At 48.7% G+C, this 25,252-nt stretch overlaps 1 protein-coding gene across 8 annotated transcripts in view; it reads left to right on the forward strand.

Annotated features, from left to right (window-relative positions):
- The window catches only part of STK40 (serine/threonine kinase 40), an 856,346-nt gene that overhangs the window by 574,196 nt on the left and 256,898 nt on the right, over positions 1–25,252 (forward strand). For all 8 annotated transcript variants that reach the window (XM_069622689.1, XM_069622690.1, XM_069622691.1 and 5 more), the window contains one exon: positions 19,794–20,021. In XM_069622689.1, the coding sequence (XP_069478790.1) occupies positions 19,794–20,021 (228 nt within the window). The remainder of the gene's footprint in view (positions 1–19,793; positions 20,022–25,252) is intronic.

Here is a 25,252-nt window from a genome sequence, read left to right on the forward strand (position 1 = left end):
CTGGGAGGGTTGGGGTGTCTCTGCCTGGGGTGACATGTACGAGAACGGTAAATTTAAAGAGCTGGACAAACTGGTTTGCTTCAAAACTCTCAACTCTTTAGGGAAAGCAAATTTCACATTTGTGCTGTTTAATACACTTTGATAAATAATGTTCCTCTCCTTCTGAATATTTTTTCCAGAAGGACAGCCTCTTTTTGTCACTCATGTTTCCCCACTACAGCGGCAACCAAACATTGACAAGCATAGGGTCTTTCTCCAGCATTGCATCTTTCATGGATTCACATGCTGTAAATATTTCCCGTCGTCAGGCTGGGAAACCTTAGTAACTTTAATTTTGTGGTTTTCCTATGGAAAAACGTTGACACCTTGAGTGTCCTATCAAAGTCTTTATGGGTGCTTTGGGCCACACCAATGGGATGTCCAGTATATAGCCCTGCCCCTGTGGCTTCCCTTCAGATTTCAACGGTCTTCCAAACTGTTGGGATCACCTCATGTTCTCTCCAGAGAATTTGCTCTTCTTTCTAGACAGCCTTCGCTGTTTCCAGTGCGTCTTTCTGTACTTCTAGCCCCTGAATGTCATCTCTGGGTCCGAAGAAGTCATTGTTCCGGCCGTGTGCAACCTGCGGCCTCAAGAACGTTTATGAAGGGGACGGCCATGCAGACTGCTTGTATGGATTATACCCCAATCACTCTGCCGAGGACTGTACCATCTGTCGGGGGTTCTCCCAGAAGACACTCCAGGACCGTAACCGGCGATGCTGTCTGAATGACTGGGACTTTCCAGCTTCGGAGGTGGGCTCTTCCCACGGGGGCGGGTCCTCTACTCCTTCGGCCAAGAGATCGCCATCGCTCCAGAGGGGATGGTCTGCTGAGCCAGTGCCTAAGAAACATCGCACTGGTGAGGCCAGGCTGGCGTCTGATTTTGGAAAAAGCAGTGTAGCTTCAGTGGTACGACGGGTGTCGAGTAGTGTGGTGTCGTGGCCCCCCTCTCAAGGCAAGTCTGCACCAAGGGCGGCTAAGCCGAAGGACTCAGGGTCATGCTCGCAAAGGCCTGCAGAACCGATGCACAAGGCCTCAACATCAGACAAGAAGTCCAGGTCTCGTTCGTCCTCCTCGTCGACAAAGAAGTCGTCTTCCAAGGACGGGCGTTGGTCCTCTTTGGGCCATGTGTCATCGAAGCACCATTCCAAGTCCTCATCCAAGTGGCCATCTTCACCGCCTACTGAGGTATCTGTGATAAAGACTGTGTCTATGGCCAGTCTGTTATCGTCAGTGCCACTGACGACGGCCTCCTCAACGAGGGACCTTCCATCAACAACAGCTTTAACATCTGCAACCCCGTCGACGGCCCTACTGGTGACGGCCTAGTCGATGGCCTTGCTGGCAATGGCTTTGTCGACAGCTGTCCCATTGACTGCTCCAGCGACAGTGGAAATGCAGAAGTCCACAGCGAAGCTGGTGGCCAATGTGGATCCGTTGTCTCCCAGGGATATCACATGGCAGTCAGGCAGGATTTACATCCATACTCTTATGGTTATTTTCCAACATGAGCCGCCCTCGGCCTATGAGTTTGACTTTGATCCAGGAGGAAGTGCAGCCGTTTCTGGATCCTTTGGTTTTGGGCCTGCAGCCTTCTCTTCTGTCCACGTATGGGGGCCTGGAGGCTGTCCCGCCTCAATATCCTCTGGTCAAGCCGCACTCGTTACACTTCATGCAGGTGCTGACGACGTTGCAATCGCTCCTGGGGCAGTTGGATGCCAGGCTCTGTGTGCCTCAGGCTCCGGCTGTTCTGAGGATACAGGACTCGCCTACCATTCCTCGTCAGGATGTATCGGAAGCCCTTCGCAGTAGAGAGCCTCATCCCAGAAGGTCTTCCAGTCTTCGGCCTCCTGCGCCGTCTCCCAGGGCGTTCAGACCTCCTCGAAGAGATCAAGACGAAGGGGAACTGGTGGGCTCTGAGCTGGACAGCCTTCCACAGGACACTCTCTCGACGGTCTCCTTCGCCCAGACGGTCGATAACTGAGATACTGATCTGGATGCTCCAAGTAGCCCGGCCCAACCATCTGTCGGATATTGGAGCCTTTCATGCCATGATGGCGAAGACCTGCCATGGGTTTGGCCTCATCTCAGATCAGGAAAAGGACTGCTTTTTGTTTAACCATATGGGGAAGAGGAGGAAGGCAGTCTTCTCAATCCCCATATTGGACAACGTGTGGCAGGAAGGGCTTAGGACAATGTGGCACCCATTTACGGAGCCTGCGGACACGGGCAGCTTGGAGAAAAAGTTCAAGGCGCCGGAGTCAACTCCAAAGTGACTGACGTCGCAACCCACTCCGGAGTCAGTTGTTTCGGCTGCAGCAAGTAGAAAGGCTCGTACCCAACACAAGTGTGCAACTCCCCCTGAAAATGAAGGCTTTAAGCTGGACGTTTTCGGAAAAAAGGTCCTCCCAGTGGGTGCTACTACGGTCAACACCGCCAACTCATTTGCTATTATGGCGCGATACGACTGCGAGATGTGCCACAGATTGGCTCCTCTGTTGGACCACCTTTCAGAGCAGCAGCAGAAGGCGGCAATGCTTTTGGTTCGTGAGGGGGAGGAAGCATCGAATCATAGTATTAACAAAGCGGTTGACCTGGCAGAGACTGGGTTTAAGCAGATTAAAAATGGGGTGGTTCTCCGTCGTAAGGCCTGGCTTTGCTGTACTGATTTCCGGCCAGAGGTTCAGCACAAAGTGTTGGACATGCCTTGCAAAGGGAAACATGTTTTCGGAGAGATTGACGATGTGCTGAAGAACATGAAGGAAGACTCTGATACTGCAAGGTCCCTGGCAGCCCTGCAGGGCAGATGTTCTTTTCTCTCCTTTCGTGGTGTCTAGGGGAACGGAAGGTTTGCAGGTTCTCGCAACAAGAGGTACAGTAGATCTTCTTATTTCTCCCAGGGTTTCCGGCAGTCCTTCTAGTGCGCACAGCGGAACAATGAGCATCAAGGACAGCGAAAGAGGGGGTCGTCGTCCTCCTCGTCTTCCTCTCAGAGGCAGTGGGTCCAAGCCTCAACAATGACTTCCATAAGGAGGGGTGGGGCGGGGGGTGTTTCAGGGTGGCGCACCACTTCGACGAGTGGCTTTTGATCATGACAGACAGATGGTTGCTGGGTGCAGTCCAATACGACTACTCAGAGTTCAGGTGTCCGCAAATCCCTACTCCATCAGCAAATAAAGCTCAGCCACATCTACAGGTCTTGCGTCAGGAGGTGCGTCTGATGCTGCAATAGGGGGCTATCGAGAGGGTGTCCTGGTGTCGGAAAGGGGAAGAGGAACCTACTCCCGGTTCTTAATCATCAAAAAGCCGAATGGAAAATGGCGGCCCATTCTGGACCTGCAGCCGCTCAACAGAAATGTAAAGCGACACATTCAGGATGCTAGCGTTGCAAGACACCATACGGACTGTTCAGCCAGGGGAATTTCTGACGTCATTGGATCTCGAGGATGCATACTGTCACATCCCCATGCACCCCAGGCATTGCACATTTCTACAGTTCATGGTTGATGACAAGCATTGCCAGTTTCGGGTTCTTCCCTTTGCCCTAAAGTTAGCTCCCAGGACTTTCACCAAATGTCTGGCTCCGGTGGTGGCTCACCTCTGCAGAAACAGACACCATGTTTAGCTGTACCTGGACGACTGGTTGGTCAGGGGGCAACTTATCAGCAGACGTCAGAATCTCAGTGCAGCTATGCTCCTTTCACAGCGTCTGGGCTTTGCAGTCAACTTCAGCTGGAATGTGAACAAAAACATGTCGGGAATGAGCCAAAGCTCAATAGCCGAGTCATTGTGTGTATGACATCGAATCACACAGTTGAGCGCTCCACCGCAATTACATTCCCGTGTATATTCTAACTATCTCTATTTAGAAGTGTAATTGAACATAGGTCCAGTGTCACTACTCCTATTTACTTTTGGTTAATTTACACTGTTAATGTCTTGTCTAACACAAGTAGTATATGTGTATACTGTTTCAAAATCTTTTTTACTTCTCTAATAAAAGATTATTTTTCCACAATTGTTGGATTGACTCACTTCATCACATTACAGGCTGAATCAACTCTCTACCCCTATGCTTAATGCAATGTTTTTTTTTTTCTTCCAGGAACAAGTAGAGAACGCATGTTTAGAGTTATAAAATAGTGAGCCTTGGTTTTCCCTCAGTTTTTTATATACATTCAAAAAATAGACCATACAGCAGTGACCAGAAGTATATGACTAAACCTCCAACAGCAGAAAGTTTGGTTGTTCAGGCTGCTACATCTACCAAGCAGTCTGCATACCCTTCCATCCTTCCTGATGGGGATAAGAGAGTGGATGCCTGGGCAAGAGGTTTTTACAACAGGCAATCTGGCATTACAATCAACAAATGTGACTTGTACATTGTCAAGGTTTACATTTACACTGTGGGACTGCTTTGCTATGGCGGCTGACCACATCCCGGAAGGAGACGAAAGACTGCTTCCTGGCAATCATCCAGGATCCTAAGGAGGCAATGGGTGACTGTCTCCAGTTAGGTCTGGATAATGCAGACCGCAGCAGCAGATCCATGGCAGCTATCAGTGTTGCAGATTTGTGTAGTTGAGGAATCCAGGTTTGCAGCATATGTGCAAGCTAGACTACTCAACATGCCCTTTGACGGCTCAAGGCTGTTTGGCAGCAAGGCGGATGAGACTTTAGAAAAGCTGCAGACCTCAAAGGCGGCGGCTAATCCCTTAGCACCGCCATTAGACGGCCTCAACACCCCTACTCTGGCTCATCCTCCTGGAGTGTAATTGATTCTACTCCTTATTTGGAAGAGGACAAGCCGGTCAAAGAGGTCAGAGAAGATTCTCTCGTGGTGGACGAGGGAGAGGTGCTAAACCAACCCAAGCAGTGGCAACTTTACCATCAGCCGCTGCTTCATCTGCCTCAAAACCACTCTGAGGCCTTGACTCACAAGACCCCGGTGGGAGGCAGACTTACTCAGCATCTGAACGAATGGCGGGGCATTACTTCAGATGCTTGGGCACTGGAAACTTTGGCCCAAGGTTACTGCCTCCCTTTCCAAAAAAGGCCTCCAGATCATCCATCGGGGAACAACTTTTAAAATTCCAGACCCGCTCCTTGTGCAGGAAATTCTGACCCTGCTAGAGAAAGGTGCAGTAGAACAGTAGAACATGTACCTGTAGTGGAAAGGAACAAGGGTTGGTATCCCCATACCTTCATTCCCAAAAAGGACGGATGATTGAGACCCATCTTGGACTTAAACTTGAACAAGTTCCTCAGAAAGGACAAGTTCAAGATGCTTACCCTTTCCCAAATCATTCAGGCTCTCCAACTCCAAGACTGGATGGTATCATCGGACCTTCAGGATGCTTACTTTCATGTGTCAATCCATCTCATGCACAAAGTACCTGAGGTTTGCGGTTGGAGGTTCTCATTATCAGTTTTGAGTTCTGCCATTCGGGCTGACCGCCTTTCCCCAAGTTGGTGGCAGCGTGTCTCGGGAGAGGGGGGGGGGGGGTTCATGTCTACCCCTACCTAGACGATTAGCTGATCAGGGCTTGTTCACCTGAACAGGCCCGGGAACATCTCAGCGTAACCTGCCACACGCTCCACAAACTGGGCTTCTCCCTCAATTACAAGAAGTCTCACATTATACTATCTCAGACTACAATTCATTGAAGCAGTCCTGGATGCTTCCTCAGGGAAAGCCTTGCCAACCAAAGTGGGAGCTCAACGCATTCTGCAGATGGTTACCAAATTCCAGAGTGCCCAGCATCTTCCATCCTTCGATTTTTCTTTATTTTGAGGTTGCTCGGTCTCAGGCAGCCTGCATTTTCCTAGTGCCAGAGGCTCGCCTGAGAATGAGATCCCTCTCAGGACTCAATGGTCCCAGTTTTCAGGCAGAATGTCAGACCACCTGAAAGTTCTGAGAAGAGCCTCTCAGAACCTTCTGTGGTGGGCTTGCAAGGACAACATTCTCAAGGGAGACTCACAAGGGAGAATCTTTTTGGCAGCCATAGCTGGAGATAACGGTAGTGACGGATGCCTCACTCACAGGTTGGGGAGCCCACACCAGCAATCTGACAATCAGCGGTCATTGGTCTCCATCGGAGTCCAAACTATACATCAACCTTTTGGAGCTGAGGGCAATCAGACTTGCGCTGAAGGCCTTTCTGCCCTCTATACAGGGATAATGTCCTGATCCGACGGGCAACAAAGTGGCCATGTACTACCTCAACAAGAGAGGTGGTGTAGGGTCACTACCACTGTGCAGAGGGGCAATGCAGCTCTGGTTCTGTGCAATACAAGGAATATCCCTGTCGGCAGTTCACCTAACTGGGGAGGAGAACACTGCAGCGGACGCTCTGAGCAGGCAGCAGTCTCCCACGAGTGGGCTCTAGCTCAGTCCTTCAAGAGATCTTCACCCTTTTGGGGAACTCCTCAAGTCGATCTGTTCATGATCATTGTCAACCGGAAGTGCTAACTGTTTTGCTACAGGGAACTTCCTCCAAGAGGATCTCTAGAGGACGCGTTCGTGGTGGACTGGGAATTTCCACTCCTGTACGCATTTCCTCCAGTCCCTGTCATTACTCGCATGATCAGGAGGTTGAAAAAGTTCAGGAAATCCATTATCCTATTTGCTCCTGATTGAGCCAGGAGGACGTGGTACCCAGACCTTCTGGACATGTCCCTCTGCCCTCCAATGCGTCTTCCACAAAGAGAGGATCTTCTCTCGCCAGAGGTAAAGCTACTCGGCCTTCACGCATGCTTTCTGAAAGGTTGAGATAGGATTGGGACCTCCCGGGTGATGTAATGGAGATCTTGCTTTCGGCCAGAAGGCCAACAACAAAATCTTTACCGCTGTCGTTGGAACAAGTTCAGCAGCTGGTGCATGGATGAGAATGTGAATCCCTTTCTATGTGACACGCCTATGGTGCTTTTCTTTTTGTTGCATTTGGCATACCTGGTGCTCCAGATTGTAACAATTAAAGGTTACCTAGTGGCGTAATCTATTTTCAAGTGCTCTTCATAGGAGGATTAATATTTTAAGATCCCTCTGATTGTTCGATTCCTAAAAGACCTTACATATCTATTTCCACCAGTTCTCCAGTATGGGGTCTGTCATGGATTCACATGCACATGAATATTCCCTGTTGTCAGGCTGGGAATCCTTGATTAAGGAAAAATTAGTTTCAGTTTTGTTTCTGAACTGTCTTTCTCCTAGTAACCAATCACTGGTCTCTGGGTCATACTGCCCTCAGCCAATGACTGCCCTCTACCGAAGCCCCTCCTCTGGCAGCCATCTCCAACTGGCTGGAGGGGAAGAGCCCAGCAGCAAGTGAGAAGAAGTCCGAGCGATCTTCTAAGTCCATTGAGGGCGCTCCGGCGACGGGGGCCCAACAAAAGGCAAAGCACCATGAGTCCGCTGGCATCGGGAGTGCCGATCGGTCGGGCTCCTTGGTTGCCAGGCAGGGCGCTCTTTCACCGATGCCATCAACCACGAGCCAACGCTCTGGCTTGGGGAAGATGAAATCGGAGAACCCGGGTAAGCTTTGGGAGAAGCCCCGGTCGATCCCGACGGAGACAGCGGAGGGGGAGTGAGGTGGTGACCTTCCCCCCGCCCCAAGGTGAAGGCCTCAAGCGCGGCCAAAGTCGCGAAGGCCCTGTTTCACCTGGCTAAGGCCTCTATCGAGGGAGTTGCGGCGGCCCTGGCGAAGCCTGTGGAGGCTACCAGAGTGAAGGCGACCTCAGGGCCTAGAGATTCCCTGCCACCACGGAGGGAATCCTCTTTTCAGCCCATCGATAAGACCCCTGTGAAGCCCCGGGCGGAAAGGGGCGGTGGCCATCACGGACACGGACACAGATACAGCCTCTGAAGAGGAGCTGGCTGGAGTGGCGAAGATCCTGAACAAGAAGTTCGAGGAGGTCCGGTCCCACAGAAGGGATCCCAACGAGGCGGACGAAGAAAGCGATGGTAGTGCCGATGAGGAGCCCGTGGAGTCGGAGGATTCCACTCCCCAACCGTCGCAGCCGGCCCACAAGACAACTCTGGAGCAATCTTGATGGCGATCCAGGCCTTGTGTACGGAGATGAGGACAAGGTTGCCCTTACCCCCAACGGACGATCCAGCAGAGCCTGGACCGTCGGGTAGCCCTCGAAGCAAGCGGAGGAGAATTCACCTACCCCCCCCCCCGGCCCTTCCAGCCTTCGCCTTCTCCTGATCCTAGGGATGACATGGGAACGGAGACGGCCACGACGGGGACGGATGATGATGATGACGACGACGGTGGTGAAGACGGGATGGGCCTTCCATCACCACGCCCTCGGGCCTCCCCGCCCGATGATGGCTCCTTCCACGCCATGATCGCCAGGGCATCAGAGCTCTTTCAGCTCTTCCCCGAGGAACAGAAGAAGGAAGGTTTCCTTTATCAACAGCGTGAGGCCAAGAGGAAGACGGTCCTCTCGGTCCCATTACTTGACGACATCTGGGGCGAGGGAGTGTCACTGAACCAGTCAACGACTCCTGCCAAGAGAGACCCATACGAGAAGAAGTACCGGGTCCCGGATTCCACCCCCATGTGCCTTAGGGCGCAACCGACCCCGGATTCGGTAGTCTCCGCGGTGGCCAAGAAGAGAGCGGCGGGGGCGACGGCTTCAACTTCGACCTCACCGCCGGACAGCGAGGGGAAGAAACTGGACGCCATGGGACGGCGGGTCATCTCATCGGCTGCGACGACGATTAAAGCAGCCAAAGCCCTCGCGATCGTGGCCCGCTACGACAGGGAGCTGTGGTTTAGGATTGCTCCCCTGCACGGCTGAGGCCCTGGACATCCTACAGGAAGGCGAGGTGGCGTTGGACCACTACATAACGGTGGCCACGGACATTGCTGACACCGGTTTTTGCCAGGTGGGCAACAGTGTTTGCCTTTGCCGGCGTGGTTGGCTCAAGGCAACCGATTTCCACCAAGACGTGCAGACCAGAGTTCTGGACATGTTTTTCGACGAGAACAACCTGTTTGGCAAGACGGTGGACGAGTCACTGCAGGCCATCAAGGCCGACACGGAGACGGCTCGGGCCTTGGGTGTTCTGCAACGACAACGGCCTCCCTTTCGGAACTCCAGAGGCAAGTAAGGTGCCTCCAAGGATTCGGTGGCGGCTCCTCGACGTATCGCCAGGTGGCCCGCTCCTCGTCGGAGGAGGCCTACAGAGGACGCGGCAAGTCGGGAGGATCTCGTCGTCACCAAGGCGGCAAGGCCGCGGCCAAGCAGGACTGAACCGGCCGTTGCGTCGGGCCCCCACCTGAGCACCGCGGTGGGAGGCCGGCTGGCGAAGTTCGTCAGCGTGTGGGAGTCCATCTCCACCGAACGATGGGTGCTGGATGCCCTGGCCCGCGGGCACACACAAGTTTTTAAAGAAGTGCCCCCGCATGCCACCCATGGCCAGGAAGGAAAACCACATCCCTCAACTGCTGCTGGAAGTAAGGGTGATGATGAAGAAAGGAGCCTTCAACCTCGTCCCAAAGAGGCTCTGTGGCTCCGGAGTGTACTCACGATACCTCCTCGTAAGAAAGAAGATTAGCAGCTGGCGACCCATCCTGCACCTTCGTCGTCTAAACAAGTACATCAAGTCCAAGAAGTTCCGGATGGTCACCCTCCAGCACGTGCTGGGACAGCTGGAGGAAGGTGACTTCCTATCGTCGCTGGACTTGGAGGATGCCTACTTTCATATCCCCATTATAAAAGGACATCGAAAGTTCCTGAGATTCGTAGTCCAAGGGCGATACTTTCAGTTCAAGGCCCTTCCATTCGGATTGAAGTCTGCGCCCAGGGTAATCCTCAAGTGCCTAGCACCAGTGGCTGTGCCTGCAGGTGTCAGGTTTCATGGGATTTGGTTGAATGAGGGTATGATTAACAAAGTATGGTTTGGGCCTTTGGGCCTTAACTTTCTGTGCAGAGTGTGGAGAGCTTCCCAAGCCAAAATGGAGACTTCCAAAAGGATCAGTGATTGGTCAGAAGTAAAAGAAAGGCATTGTTGGAACATTCTAAACCGCCTTTCATTGTCAGATGCCCAGCTGGAAGGTCTTATGTTTGAAGCTCTTAAGATTTAGAAACTTTAGTTAGGCCCTTGTGCCTAAAATTTGTTATTTGGATCAGGAAAGTGTTGGAGAATTAAGAAGAAACTTAGAAAACGTTCCAGTGAAAGAAAGAAGCAAGTTAAGTGAATTTATCTTTTACGGAACTTTGTGATATTCAAGAAGGAGTTAAATTTCAATACCATTTATTAACTTGATCCTGTTTTCTTATTCTTTGTTTAAAGAGTAGTTCGTTTCGTTCTTTAAAGAATTTATTTTTGGATTTCTAGAACTGTACTATAATTTATTGAACTGCGTCACATTTTTTGCACCTGGCAAGTTGGTGTGTTGGAGGTCTGTTTATCATTTCAGCGTTGTGTGTTTTTTTTCGGCCGTATAAAAAAAATTGAGTATTGTTCCTTTTGACGGTTACAGTGCTTTCCTTAACGTCGGGCTAGCGTTAGAAATCTTACATTGTCTGCGCAAGTGACAGTGTGATAGTCACGCGACCCCGAAACGTTATGTTTTATTTACTAACATTCTAACCTGGCGCGCGTTCATCACTGGGCTGCCTCTTCAAGGATTAGTGTCCGGAACTGAGTAATTTCTTCTTTCCTGTTTGAACAAATAACATTAAGGAGAGTGAAATACTATTCCACTACGCATGCGCCCATGCCATTTTCATTTTTGAACTCTATTCTTTGTTCATGTGCGCATCCATTTTAGAAGGAGAAAACAATATCTTCACGCATGCGCATACCTCTGGTTAAGAGAACGCTTCTTTGAAGAGCGATCTTCTATGCAAGCAAAAGATCCAATTAGTGAACACTCTTATCCACAGGAAACAAACAATTTTAAATTGAATAGCCAGAGTGTCATTTTTGGAATTTGTGTTCAAGCTAGAAATCCATACGAAAAACGGATCTAACATTTCCAGTGGGTTGTGAGTGTTTGACATTTGAACTGCTAGAAGATTAACTCATGAAACTGAGAGAGTAAGCTAATTATAGCAGTTTTTCAATACCGAATTGAAGAAATTAGTAAGAGCATCTGAGACTCTATTTTTCTTTTTTCTTCAGTAGAAATCAAACACGTCCTCTACGTTATTCACAGAGGATATTCAGGTATGGTGGCGTGTTTATTTACTTAATTTGATAAAGAGAAGTCAGAGCCTAGGAATTCAAAGGTTCGTGACTAAAGTGAATTTGTTGTTATTTTTACCAACCGGTTAACAGATAAAGAAGCTGAGCAAAACCTGAAGTTTATTATTTTGTCCCAATTTCCCCCTTTTCCTTGGGGGTGCTCTCAACTGAACTGTTTGATACCAGTTAAGAGGTTAGCATCCAAAGGGGACTGCGGGGGTTCAGCAGCTTCCGGGGACAACATCAGATTGAAGATCAGCCTGACAGCAGGGGATCCACGTCTACCCCTACCTGGATGATTGGCTCATCCGAGCAAAGACAAGAGAACTCTCCTTTGTGCACACAGCAAAGACCGTCCAACTGCTCACGGATCTGGGATTCTCTATCAACTTCGCGAAATCCCACTTGGTGCCGTCGCAAGTCGCCCTGTTCCTGGGATCCAGGCTCGACACAGAGGCGCGATTGGCTTCTCCGGAGGAAAGGACGAAGGCCATCCTGGGAAAGGTGTAACGGCTGTCGACCATGGACGTGGCCAGGGTGAGGTCCATCAAGTACCTGCACGGCATGATGTCCTCGTGCATCTGTGCAGGTTGTGGATGCGTCCACTGCAAGAGTTCCTCGATGCCGTTGGATGCAGGCGACGGGCAGCTTCGAAGACAGGATCTCGCTCAACGACTGGGGCTACCCCTCCCTTTAGGCACTTACAGGGCTTTTTCACCACACTGTTAGACAGATAATTTTGTATTTTATCTTTCTGATGCTTGTTAATCTGCTTAGAATCACATGCTGTTCATATGGTCCGACATCCAGTGGTAACCGCGGAGTATTGCATCTTGTCTTTCGGTGACCGAAAGGGGATGTCGGCATAGGCGTGTCTGTAACACTATCCCTATACTTGACTACTCAAAACCACGCTGTTCAACTAACCCCGCCTCACCTGTATTCTCACCACTGTATGTATGGAAATAACAGCAAATGTATGAAAATATGCTTCTATGCAAATCTGTGTATCTGTATATTCACCTGTATGCCTGTAACAAGTAAGACTTCTTTAGCGCCACGATGGCCCCGGGCAGATGTGCGCTCCTATAAATCCAAATAAAAAAATTAAAAAAAGAAAATTGTGGCGTGTCTAGTACCCAAAATCCCTCACGCGCCGAGGTCCATCAGATTGTTTTTTTCCGCCCAGATAACTGGTCGCCCTATAGCGGAGCTCTTAAAAGAGACATTGTTTATCTTACCGAATTGTCGGTTTATTCCCTGTTAAGTCACTTCGGCCACAAAGAAGCTATTCGACGAAGACTACGGGGGAATCGTCTACGGCTGTGGGTCCCGGCACCTAAGATCCGGCCTGCAGACTCCCACGTGGTCGGGCCTTCTGGCCAACCTACACAGTAGGGAGTGTGGGCTTGGGGTTTGCCATATTGCTATTATGTCTTTCCTCTTTTCCACTGCTTTCCCTTTTGGTCTGGTCACCCTTCCCTTTTGCTATGGAAAGGACTCCATTTAGATTCTGCCCTGTGTGTAGGGTCAGATATCTGCGGAAAGACGAGCACACGACGTGTAACTTTTGTCTCCCCCCTAGAGCACGATGAAAGGCGGTGTTCGGCGTGTAAACTCCTTAAACCTAAGACCCTTACTGAGCGCCGGTTAAAGCGGTGGGCTGCGTACGGCATGTCACGCGTGGAGCCTCCTTCCCCTGCCGCGACACCAGCCGAAAGTGACCGGGGCACGTCGGATGGCCAAACGTCCAACGCGGACGTTATAGACCTTGAGGCGGATACTTCTAGGTCCGCCACGCCCGTCCCCGACCCTTCCAGGCTCGACTCCGGTCTTGCTACAGGGACCACCCCCGGCGACAGGGGCGTACAATCGCACTGCACCAAACACACAACCCATGCGCCGTCCTCGACAACATCGTCGAAGAAGGCGAAATCGTAACGGGGCCACCGGAAGTTTCGGCGGTACCCTCGGATCACTCTGATCCAAAGCCTTCCCCGCATCCGCAGCAGCGCATAGAGACTGGGCATAATAAACATAAAAAGGGTGCTACTCCCCAAACTACACGTGCCGAAGCTTCTGGACAAGAAACTTCGACAGCTTCCAAGGCCCTTACAGGCCCGAAAACTACGACTAGGCCTCTACCCGAGAAACCAGCCACAGGCCCTTCTGGTGCCGTGGAAGGATTTTCCGTCACCGACGGTGTCCAGTCATTTGGTCGACTGCAAACTGGTCGACTGCAAACTGGTCGAAAACCAAATGGTCAAACATTTTTTTTTATTTGTTTTGTGGGTTTTCGTGTGTGGGGGGGGGGGGGAGAAAAAAAGGGGGTTGGGGGGGGAACCCCCCAAAAAAACCAAAAAAGGGGTAAAAATAATTTTTAAAAAAATCGACCATTTGGTTTTCGACCAAATTGATTCGACCAGTTGTCCAGTCGACCAATTGTTTTCGACCAAATGACTGGCAACCGTCACCGACACATCATCAGAAGCATTGTCTCCCTAAGATTCGGTGACTATCCGTAAGAGTATCAATAGGATCGCATCGGCGGTGGGCCTAGTGCTGGTTCCGCCTAAAGTTATGGGCCAATCCGCCAAAAAGTTTCCAACCGATTTGGACTACGATCCCGAAGATTCTTACGAGGATAGCCAAGTGCCCCTTTCAAGCACCCTGAGGAGATCCTCTTCTCGCCTTAGGCTGGAGAACACGATTCCTACTCAGTTAGGTCCTTTTGGGTCTTCCAAATGGACTACAGAACAATTCGAGGGGTGTATGGATCGGCTGGAGCAATTTTTCAGGGCTTCTGATCAGCCTCCACCGAAGAAGGCTCGGGTAGACCCTAACCCTCAAACACAGGATGTCCAACAAGAAGTCGATTTTCAGGAAGATGTCCAGATGGACACGTACAGGGACATCTACACGGAAGAGGAGTCGTCCTCTTTTCTCGACAACTATGGGGAAGATCAAGAAGCAACGGAAAACTGGGAGGAGGCCCAGCAAGAGGATCAGAACTCTATCGTTTGCATTGACTCTCCCCCATCGACCCCGGCTCGGCAGGCCTCCCTGGTGGATGATCAAATGGCTTTCAACACTACATTGAAAAAGCTGCAGAATTCTTTAAAATTGCCACGCTTGAGGCCTTGCCCGAACAATATTTCGTGGAGGATATTATTAATGAAAAACCTCCGGCAAGCCAGTCTATTCCTCTCCTGAATTCTGTAAAGAGACGAATAGCCCCATCCTTGTTCACACCCTCTCACACTAGGGCTGTGAACCCGAGGGTCGAAACTTTTCCGACCCTCCCCCACCGATCCTCTGCATATCAAAGGACACACGGTCCAGGACTCGCTGGTAGTGACCAACACTCATAAGAGTGCAGGGGTTCCCTTTGCCACAGGAGAGTCACCCCCAGACAAGGTGTCCAAAAGGTTGTATGCCTTAGGCAAACGGGTTACATCAGTAGCGGCCTATACCGTTAGGATTGCTAATAACACGATGTTACTAGCAAGCTACGCTGACGCCCAATGGAACCTGCTCCGGGAAGGCCTTCAAGAGGTTCCAGAACCAGCTAGAGCCAAGCTTCTCGGCATTGTTTCGGAGGGCAAACTCGTCAACCAGAATGTGGTCAAGAACACCCTGGACACCGCAGAGACAGCAGGCAGGTCTCTCGCACAGGGCACTCTCCTGAAGAGACACGCGTTGCTGCGCACGTCGGGCTTCAGACTAGAGACTCAAGCATCTCTCATTAACAAGCCCATCGAGGAGACTAACTGTTATGATGCCTACCTCCAAGGAGCCAGGTCCGACCCAGCAACCCCAGAGGCAGGCATCATTCCCCCCCAGGGAAGTGCCAGCGGGCCCAAGCTGGGGCCCTTTGGACACAGTCCTGGCGCCTTAGGCGCCAGGCTCAGGTTAGACCCCTGTCCTGGCGCCTTAGGCGCCAGGCTCATAAAGCTAGACATGTGTTCAAGTGTTTTAATGTGCACTTACCTGATGCAGACCATGCTGCTACATCCAGGCCCTCTTGAGGCCTGAATGGAACTACTTTACCTGTGGGACTACTTTCCACCTGGGTGTGGTCAGGGAAGGTTACATACCTGGAACTTCTCCCAAATCTATTTAAACCATGCCCGATCAGCAACTCACGCTTCGCGTTGTTCTGCTCCTCGCAGCTGGACGCTCACTGTGTCAGCTCCTGCATCTGGACTTCAGCCACGCCTGTCAGCATCCTGGGTCGCCTGCAAGGGGAGATAAGAGAGAATTGGGGAGAAAGAAGACCTTACCTACTAAAGCTGCATCACGGAGACATCACACCGACGATCCTGAACGGGAAGACATCATTTTAAAAGCATTTCGCTTCGATCGCTGCAGCGCTGCATTTCACTCACCTTTCCTGGGCGCCTCCATCTTCAGCAGCGATCATCCGGATCCGCACCCACTTCCCTGAGCCTAGAGAGAAAAAGACAAGAAAACAAGGTGAGAGAAGGAAGGGAATAGGAAAGGCTCAGTTTCCTTCTAAGACTTACTTGTTGGGTCATTCCCATTTAATTTCAGGTCCTGCTGCTTCCTGGCATTCCGGACCCCAGCCCCTATGGGGAAAAAAGACAAAGACATTGAATGAGCGAATGCAAAGACATTACCTGAACGCTCATCCAGAACTTACCTGTCATTTACTGGAACTGCACGTTTCACTTCGGGTCGGCGCCATATCTCAGGCATTCCGAACCCCGGCCCCTAAGGGGAAAAAGACATAAGCATTAGCGCTTGCTGCAAAAAGACAATGAACATTATTATTAAGCTTGAACTTTTGAACTTGCAACAGAACTCTTACAACGCCTCACCTGAATAGTCAAGCTTATTTTGAACTCCCATCAAACCTCAATCCAGTGAAGTAACTGGGTTTCAACGTGCCCCTGCATCAGAAGCAGGATGGAGAACTCATCCTTCCAGACCCTAAGGTGAGACTTCACGGGAATCGTGGAAGGGTATCGTGGAGGGTTGGAAGGGAGTGGGAGGCTTGAGCATTATTCCGTCAGTAGGTAATACTCCCTTTTCACGCACAGGGGAATATTCCTGCGAGCCAGGAAAGCCAGAGTAGAGGGGCCCTTCCTGTCCATCTTCAGAGTCCTGCGCTTCACCATTGACGAAGCATCAGCACTCGAAGCCAGACCTGCGCCTCCGTGGGAATCAGGTGAGCGTGACACTAACCTCTTCGGGAAGGCGGTAGACGAAGCGTTGGAGACAGCCAAGAAAGAGCACGAGACTATGAAGTCACTACACCAAATTTCTCAATTACCCTCTTCAGAGGGGTAATAATCCTCGGCGGTCCTTTCGAGGACAGGTCTGCGCCGCTCAGAACAACTACGGCACGGGCAACTTCAAGTCAACCTTCCGGAAACCCCACCTACTACCCCATCAACGAAAAGAAATCCAGCTTGGTCCCCAGCCAGGCAAAACAGTTCCTGGCGGCCCTAATCCGGACGGAAGATGGTCTGGTCTTCCCTTCCAACGAGAGGGTTCAGAACATGCTCAGTATGTAGCCGATCGAGAGGTGACGGTACGCAAAGCCATGCGATTGCTAGGGATGATGGCGTCATGCATATACTTGGTTCCCCACGCGCGGCTGCGCATGCGACCCATGCAAGAGTGGCTCAACAGCTAGTGGTGTCAGGCCAGCGGACAATGGGAAGATCTGTTAGTTGTCTCGCCAGCCCTCGTTCTCTCTGCAGTGGTGGTCAAGAGAAAACCTCTTGAAGGGGAAGACCTTCACCCCCCCTGCAGTGGAAGCCACTTTCTCGGAGATCATATGTGGATTTGGTCACATTTTCTCCACAGACAACAACTTTTCTTTATTAGTGTGCGATGCATAGGACCCAGTAATACAGAAATGATAATCCTGAATTTCCCTGTGGTGGCAAGCTAGGCTGGGTTCATGGCTCCAGTGCCGCCAATCTCCAACTCTGAGCTGTGAAAGGTCTGTGAAGGATTGGTAGGACAATGAAACGCTTGTGTATACGCATGTTATAAATGCCATATCTTATATCAATATCAGGTGCCAACAGTATAGGCAGCAGACTTTCCTGCCAGATCTAAAGATGGAGGCAAAGATCTTGCCATATTCATAACATAATTTTGTTTTTTGACTCGGACGGCACAAGATCCAAGAACAGTCATGTAGTTCTTCTCAAAGGAAAGCCTTGAACGAAGCAGCAAATGCTATTGGTCAAGAGCCTCTAATAGATGTAAAAATGCACATTTAGTAGCTTTTATAGAAAAATAATACAAAAAAAACACAACTAATTATATTTGGGACCTTTCAAATGGACTTTTTCAAAGAAAAACAAAATGCCAGAGCTTTACTTCCCAGATACTTTGTTTTCTGGGAGTTGTTAAAATGTATACTTTTTTGCACCACTCTTATTCAGAAGGTGGTGCACACATTGAAATCCTGGACGTTGTGCATGATGCTGATGTCTTGAACACATGCACGAACTACATATATGCAGTGTGCCTGGTAAAGGGTGGTGAGGTCAAGGGTGACTTCTGTTTGGTGCTGTACAGGCATGGCCAATCCCCAGACTCTCCCTGGCCCACCACCTCTGAACTCTACCATGAGCAGTACTGGTTGTTACCAACCTATTACATTTACGTTGTTATAAATCTTCCCAGGCTCGATCATCTCACCCCGCTCCGTATATCCTCCACTCCAACATCACCATGCCCCTGCCTATGCTGCTTCTCGCCGCCTGCCTCTAATTCTTCTTTCCCTTCCTCTCGCAACAGTCCCTGGCAACCCTCATGCTCTGGCCCAAATGCTGCTCCATCCATACCCTCTGTCCATCGCCCATCCTCCACTCGCCCCTCCCCCCCGGCAGCTATTTTATTTATTTATTCGGTTTTATTTAAAGCGCACGTCAGCCCGGGGTCATCGTGGCGCTGTTACATGAAGACATACATAATCTGGTTACAGTGGAAGGAAGATTGGTTACAAAGCAATTTTCATTACAGGACACATTTCGTATCAGACGTATGCGAGCTAGTGTAGGTGAAGGAGGGAAGAAGTTAGTTGAATAGAGTGGTTTTGAGGGATTTGCGAAATGAGTACAGTGATGGTTCTGCTCGGAGTGAGTTGGGGAGGGCATTCCAGAGCTTAGGTGCTGTGTGGGAAGCCAATGCCGCCGGCTTTGGCTCTTACAGTGGGTACCCGGAGTTGGTTGGAGTGATGGCTTCTTCTGGGACGGATGGAGCTACCCAAACCTAATCTACCCTGTCTGACTCTCACCTACCATTCCTCAGTCTACCCCCTGGCTCTATACCCCCACGCCTATTGACCCTACTTTGGGGCTCTGGTAAATGTTTTATGGAGAGTTTGAAGTAAAAGTATCCCATCACTCTGCTCAGAGCTGGCTAATTGCAAATTCATTGGGGCTTATTTTGAGATCGATTTCTTGATTGTCAAGAGTCCTCACCCAGAAAGTAGATTTTAACTTGTTAGTATTGGCTGTTGGCTAACTCTACCTGTATTAGTTATGGTGGATTTAAGGGCTTTGGTTCAGGGATTATGCTGGGCTCCTTAATGCTGTGGCTATTTCACAATGTTCATGTTAACCACACAATTACTCTCCAATTGCAAATCCCCTTACTGAATTAACATAGCCTGAAACGTGCCTCACACATTCAATGGCAACTTGCAGCCTGATTCTTCCACATCCACTGCGACTGGCTGTATTTTCAAGGAATTTGTCTGCTATTCGTAACCTCACAGGCACCACTTAGCAATTACACTCCTTCCTTATACTGTTGATGATCCTAATGTTCTATATAGCAGAAATTAAATAAAGCTACATCACTTTTAATTCAAAGTCTGCCACCCCTGGGGAGATGCTGTGCTTCCCTGCCTCTACCCACCTAATCGAAATGCCCCCATGTCCAGAAAGCAATTTGTGAATCCATGGTCTTATAAATGGTTTTCTGTGGAGGTGTGGCTGGTCTAGAATGAGGAAAGTCTTTCCGGACACAGACTATACAAGCACTACTGTTGCACTGTCCGCAGAATTGCCCTGATTGTCCGCTCTTGAGGGTCTGCCTGCAGTGTTTGCCTACCTGGGATGAATCTATAGCGTGGAGAGATATTGCCAGTAGAGACCCACTCAGTGAGCAGGTTAATTTATTATTAAGTTGGGAAGGGTTGGCATCAGCAAACTTTTCAAATCTGAAGGAACAGCATTGGCTGTGGCCAAGAGTCTTAATACCAAATATGTACCAATTGCACATCAAAAACAATTCTATCCCGGTTCTTTAATAGCCATATTTTGGTAATTCGCATGAAATAAAGTTGATCCTCAAATAATTGAATACTTTGAAGTACGTGCCAGGTGGTTTTGCCTTTACTACGGCAACTTTGAAAGTGTCAAGGGAAATGCTAGAATAAGGAAACGAGAAAGCAGCTATAATTGTGGCATGCATGTGATCTCAACTACTGCAAACGAACCGTGGTTTAAAAAAGCTGCATATTTTCAATGCATTTTACCTATTTTGTTTCTCATTTCAGGATCGAGCTTGTGATTTAATTGAAGATTTAGATGCCAACAAACTTGTCAAGAAAACTAAGAAACGAATTTGTTTGGTTTTGGACTGCCTTTGTGCACATGATTTCAGTGACAAAACGGCTGACTTGATCAACCTTCAGCATTATGTTATCAAAGAGAAGCGGCTGAGTGAGCGGGAAGCCGTGGTCATTTTCTACGATGTGGTACGGGTCGTGGAAGCATTGCACAAGGTAAATTTGCTGATCTTTTTAGGAAGAATGATGTTAACCCAGGTACGAAAAATGACAGAATTTGTCATTGAATAGGTGGGATATCGAAAGCGCAAACCTAGCTGTGAAGCAACAAAGTACTGTAAATGGGGATGCATGCAGAGGTTACAGTGTGTGAGTAGAAGAGGAGCTGGGCTTGGTAGGTAGTGGGGGTGCGGCATCCAGAGGCGTAGAAGTAAGGGTGGGTGAAGTAGCCAGTGATTGGTAAGATTTTTTTTTGATGAGAAGAGTTTGTAGGTTCTTTCGTGTAAAATATACAGGGGGCGTCGGCAGAAATATCTGATTAATGTGCATTCCAAATTTCTTTAAGAATTCTCCTTTGTTCAAAAGCTGCACCAATAAGAACGTTCGTAAGGTTCTGAAGCGAGACTGACATTTCTGCTCAAACATCTGCAAGTGTAAGCCTGTTTTCGAGATGTTCTGAAGGATCGTTTACACTATTTCAGATTTACACCTGTATTTGTTGAAAATGTTGCACACGTAATCTGAAATGTGACTATAAGCCTAAAGTTTCAAAAGGGGTAATTTACCATCAACATTTCCACTCGTGCTGGATCATCGGTGGAATTTGGCTAGAATATGCTACTTACAGAGTTGAGACTTAACCTTTTATTGCCACGAGCAAAATGGATTTTGGGTTGTCACATGATCCTTTGCTGTTTGTGTCATCAAAGTCGTATTTTTAATTTATTTTGGGATTTTGTGTAGAAACTAGCACTGGACAAATTAAATACAGAGCGGTAAAAGTACCAGTTGTGAGACTAAAAGAGGGATCAACTATGTAATTCTTACTCCAGGCTCGTATGTATTTGCTTGCGAGTGTGAAGGCTTAGAATGGACCATTGGCTACAATGATATTGGTGGTATCTTCCCACTGCAGAATTAACTATCCTGTCTGAGGCATTTTAAAGGAGGGCAAGAGGAAGAATAAATGCCTCCAAAATAGACTATGAATGAGTTACTTGATATCAAACGTTTTATTCTTGCTGTGGGGCCACGGGTTCAAAAATAAAATTATCAAATTAAAACAGTACTTTTGTAATACTATTTTATGTGTATTTCACATAAAATACCGGGAAAATATGACCCTTTTTTTGAACCAACCGGTTTCCAATCGAATTTCACTCGCATGTAACTTGCCCTAAATTAGGCTAAACATCCTTTTTTTGTTCACAGAACCACTAGTTAATGATGGACATGCTACTGTCTGTGAGCAGGACATGTCCAAGATGGCTCCGTCATGGTCTCTGTAATGCTGGAACCACATAGCTATGATGCCCTTGCAGCACGTCTTTCCTTATTCCCATGCTTATCTTTAGACTTTGAACTCGTACCTTTAGAACAACGGCATCCACTGGCAATCTAGAGATACTGTGCACTATTCAGAAAGACGAGCTTTAGCTTTTTCAGCTCTGCATTTAGTTTTAACTGCACTAGTTTTAGGCCTCTTCCAGTTGTGCAACAGTTAATAAGATGAAGACCCTTTCATTGGCCAGACCCCATCTAGGGTATCGTTTTTGGTATTACCCAACCATCTTTAATTTTTTTTAGTTTTAAAGCGACAAAAAGTATGTTAGATTTCATCGAATTTCGGATGTATGAACATTTTGTACACATCAAAATGTCGCTCAAATTCACTGTACAGTACCATTGTAGTGAACAAGGGCAGCAGGGGTGTCCCCCCGCACCCTTGTTCGTTACAATGTTACCAGGGGTTGTGGGGGGGGGGGGGTTCCCGCTTCATGTACATAGTTGTACAAAAAAAAGACTGCAGCGTTGGTTCCCACCCATGTAAGTGAAGGGAACCAGCATTGCATAGAGATGGAGGGAGTCTGCGGCACACAAGGTGTGCCACCAACAGATAAATAGGGTGGGGGGGGGTAGCGGAATGCGCCTATAATCATGCATGATTTCACCACAGCGTGCATTTCGAATTTGGCTTTTTCGAATTCAAAATTTTGCGATGCAGTGAAATCGCATGGGTCATAGTTTTTTACAAAATGGAGCACACCACTAATTGATCTACTTAAAAAAGAAAACTCTTGTGGTTTTCCGCAACCAGATTCCAAAGGGGAATGCTTTTTTGGTTAACTGGTTAGGGTTTTTGGCATGTTTCTCCACTGCCAAATCAGAGAATGCGCCCAATTGTCCCTGCTTGGACACACCACTGGTGGTACTCTGATCCAACCCAGGTACCAACCTATTTCTCTTCTTACTTTTCGTTTTTTTTCACCCCTTTTTCAATGTTTCTGTGAGGTGGTCAAAGAAGCAACAGAACCAAGGGAGGATCATATTCTAGTAATGAGAACCAGCCAACATACAGCAAATCAAAAGGAAACTACATATCCCAGAATCCACCACGAGAAACGAAATCAAGGAGGGGGCAGAGACAGAATTAAAAAGGGAAAACAACATAGATATAATCCAATCATACAAAATGGAAATAGATATACCAGCGACTGGCACTGGTATAATGTCGTCAGCCCACATGTAAATCAGTGGCCCCAGAGACATACAGGGTGGGGTCAAATAGGGAATGAAACTGGGTGGACTGAGGAAAGAAAACGCACTGCAGGTGTGGAGAATGGGAGGGAAAACTGGCTTGAGACTGAAGGGAGGGGTGGAGCGGAGAGGGGCTTAAATGCAGCCACAGAGAGCTTACCAGGTGTTTCTGATTACAGCTACAAGCCGAACCGGAGACCAGAGAGGAGTGGAAAGGTGACTGCTACTGGGCGTATTAGAAGGCTGACTGAAAGGCACAAGGGAGATCCCTATCGGAGACGGACTTGCTGTGGAAAAGAGCCAGCCATCGCCCATTAATCAAGCACTGGGTTTTCCGTGTGGATTTTTTGTCTTTTTGTTTTCTTAACCCAGTGATCAGAGGGTGAGTGAGACTGAAGGTTAAGGTCCATGGAGAGAAGACCTGATTTTTTCATTTAAAAGAGGCGAGAGGCCAAGTGGAGCTGTTTTGAACTCTGTAAGCTAAATCACGGAAACCAAACATCGTGAAAACGAATGCTGATTTGACATGCACCAGGCGAGCTGCTGTTTAAGTTAATATCGTAATAAAGATAAACTTGGTAAAACTACATCCGACTACAGCCTACTATTTTACAGTGGTGGCAGCGGTGGGATTCCAGAGAACGCCCAAGCAGAAAACATGGAAGCCGTGGTAAAGGCACTCGCAGAAGGACAACAGCAGCTGCAGCAACTTTTACAAGTGCAAAGTCACCAGGCACAGGCGGACAGACAAACCCTTCAACAGGCTATACAGGTACAAAATGCTGCCCAAGAGCAAGGACGGGAAGCGTTAAGAATACTGGGAGAAGCAGTGGCCACGAACCGGACGCATCCAGTAATACCGCCTACGGTATTACAAAAATACCAAGCAGGAGAAGACCCCAGTTTTTTCTTTGTTAACTTCGAGAGAATAGCTAGAGCAGCTCAATGGCCACAGGATAGATGGGCCTTCTATCTGGCTCCCTTGCTCACAGGGGTAATGCAGGGGGCATACCAAGCGGCTAACCCCACCGGAGACACTCCTTACACTGAAATTAAAAAAACCGTTTTGGAAAGACTTGGCATGGATGAAGAATCCTACAGGCTCAAGTTTCGAGAAACCCGATTGAAACCAGGTGAAAGTCCAAGACAATTGTTCTACAGAGTACAAGATTTGGCGGAAAAATGGTTGCAAACAGGCACCGCCACAATAGGACAGATTAAGGATAAAGTAATGATGGAACAGTTTATTGATGCCTTACCAGGACCAATTCAGCGGTGGGTGAGGCAACATCACCATCTATCACTGGCCGAGGCAATAGACGTGTCAACAGCATATCAGAAGGCAGGGAGCACCCGACCTTTTCCTGCCACCCAATTGAGACCAGGTGTGGAAGCGGCCCAAGTACGTCTCGGAACATATAAAGGACCAGGAACCGAACCCAGGAACAAGGCCGAACCCCGACCCAGTAATGGGACTGGATTAAGCAAAGGACAGGCACCCCAATGTTTTGAGTGTGGAGAGTGGGGGCATATTGCGCGTTTCTGTTCAAAAAAACCAAAAATTGAACCAATGGAAATTGGATCCATGCAAACGCAGGAATACCGAAGGAAACGACTGCCTTACGTGATAGAGGTCACAGTCGATGGTCATCCCCGTCAAGCAATGATGGATAGCGGAAGCCGACAGACAGCCATACAGCCCCATGTGATCGAGCAAGATAGCGAACAGGTGAGAAACATTGACATAAAGTGTGTGCATGGGGATGTAAAAGGGTATCCTTCTAAAGACATTGTGTTGGGAATACATGGGCAGGAGATACCCATCACAGCTGCCGTTATTCCTACCCTGCCCGCTCCGGTACTAATAGGAACGGATCTGCCTGAATTCGATAGATGGTTGAGAGAAGCCCCATTTTCGAAAACAGAACTATTGGGGGCATGTAGTCGGGAAAAATTATCTAAAGCCCAGAAAAGGAGAAACCGAGGGAATCAGGAAGCGTATAAAGACATTTCCATCATAGACTGGAAGGTGGGGGACCATATGCCTTCATTTCGAACAGAAACAGGGCTGGATGAAACATTAAAAAGGGCCAGGGAGCAAGCTCTAGACACTAGCGGGGTCCAACCTACTACTCCCTACTTTAAAGAGAAACAGGGGTTAATCTATCGAGTAACCCAGGGATCTGATAACGTAAAGAAGGAGCAATTGTTGGTTCCCCAGTCCTACAGGAAAGGGCTGATTCAGCTGGCACATGACCATACCACAGGAGGACATCTAGCCGAGAACAAGACCATAAAAAGAGTGTTGCAAAATTTCTATTGGCCAGGGGTTTACGCTGAGATAGCCAAATATTGCCAAGAATGTGAGATATGTCAGAAAACAAGCCCCCATATTCCAGCACGAGCACCTTTACAAAGAATGCCATTGATCAAAGAACCATTTCAGAGGATAGGACTAGACATTGTGGGTCCAATGGAGCCTACTAGCAGAGGATACAGGTTCATACTAGTGGTGGTGGACTATGCCACTAGATATCCAGAAGCATTTCCATTAAAAGGAATGTCGGCCAAACAAGTGTGTGATGTACTTTTACCTTATTTCGCTAGAGTGGGGATTCCCCTTGAGATTGTAACAGACCAAGGACGTAATTTCATGTCGAACGTTATGAAAGAAGTATGCAAGACCCTTG

The sequence above is a fragment of the Ambystoma mexicanum genome, chromosome 11 (genome assembly GCF_040938575.1).
Source record: "Ambystoma mexicanum isolate Mex_15411 chromosome 11, UKY_AmexF1_1, whole genome shotgun sequence".
Lineage (NCBI taxonomy): Eukaryota > Metazoa > Chordata > Amphibia > Caudata > Ambystomatidae > Ambystoma > Ambystoma mexicanum.